Source organism: Bison bison, unplaced genomic scaffold (genome assembly GCF_000754665.1).
Source record: "Bison bison bison isolate TAMUID 2011002044 unplaced genomic scaffold, Bison_UMD1.0 scf7180017845351, whole genome shotgun sequence".
Lineage (NCBI taxonomy): Eukaryota > Metazoa > Chordata > Mammalia > Artiodactyla > Bovidae > Bison > Bison bison.
In genome coordinates this window covers 14551-15289 of record NW_011475924.1, presented here as the reverse complement: position 1 = coordinate 15289, position 739 = coordinate 14551, and the positions used below count along the sequence as shown (strand labels likewise).

At 65.8% G+C, this 739-nt stretch overlaps 1 protein-coding gene across 1 annotated transcript in view; it reads left to right on the top strand.

The window, feature by feature from the left end:
- Nucleotides 1-118: 118 nt before the first annotated feature.
- Nucleotides 119-739, top strand: part of PPP1R12C (protein phosphatase 1, regulatory subunit 12C) — a 15109-nt gene continuing 14488 nt past the window's right edge. Inside the window, 3 exon segments of the mRNA XM_010833822.1 lie at nt 119-267; nt 343-493; nt 630-681. Of these exon segments, the coding sequence (XP_010832124.1) occupies nt 119-267; nt 343-493; nt 630-681 (352 nt within the window).

Here is a 739-nt window from a genome sequence, read left to right as displayed (position 1 = left end):
CCTGGATTCTTGGTCCCTGGCGCCCAGGCTGCAGGCATCTTTCGCACGGATGCCTGTGCCCGTCCAGGTCCTTGAAAGGGAAAGGCCTGTCTCCCTCCTTGCCCCCCCTCTCATCACCATGGCAACCGGTGGAAATAAACGGCGCCCAGAGTTCATCCCGTTCCCAGGGCATGTGTGGCCCCCCTTTCGCAGCCTGAGTTTCCATGACTTCATGCTCTTGGCCCTCGTAGCTTCCTCCCCCTGCTCCAGGCGACTAGCCGTGGAGAGGTGAGGGAGTCGGAGGCTAATCTCCCCTGAGGACCCGGGAGGCCAGGTCCACTCCTGTCCCTCAGCCCTGCTCAGGCCCAGTGCCCACTCCGTGTTCGCACGCGTCCCGGGGGAAACCCTTTCTCGCCCTGGCCTGCTGTGCGGCACGGGCGAGGGCTTTGGTCTCCTGGTGCTGGGATCTCTTCTTCCATCAGAGAAGACCCTGACAGCCCTTGGAGTGGGGAAGGTGCCCGTGGATGCCCCATGATGGGGCACCCTGTGCCTCTTCTCAGGCCCCAGGCCTGGGCGCACCTTCTCTCAGCCGTCTCTCCCAGTGTTGGGGTCCTGCCCGGGACCCTCACCACTGCCCCGCCCCCTCCCAGGTTCGCAGGGACCTGGTGACCCTAGCAGCCCCACATGGCCTTGGGCCCCAGGGTCCGCTGTCTTCCCACCAGGGACACGGCAGGGCTGTGGGCAGCTCTCCCGGAGAGCC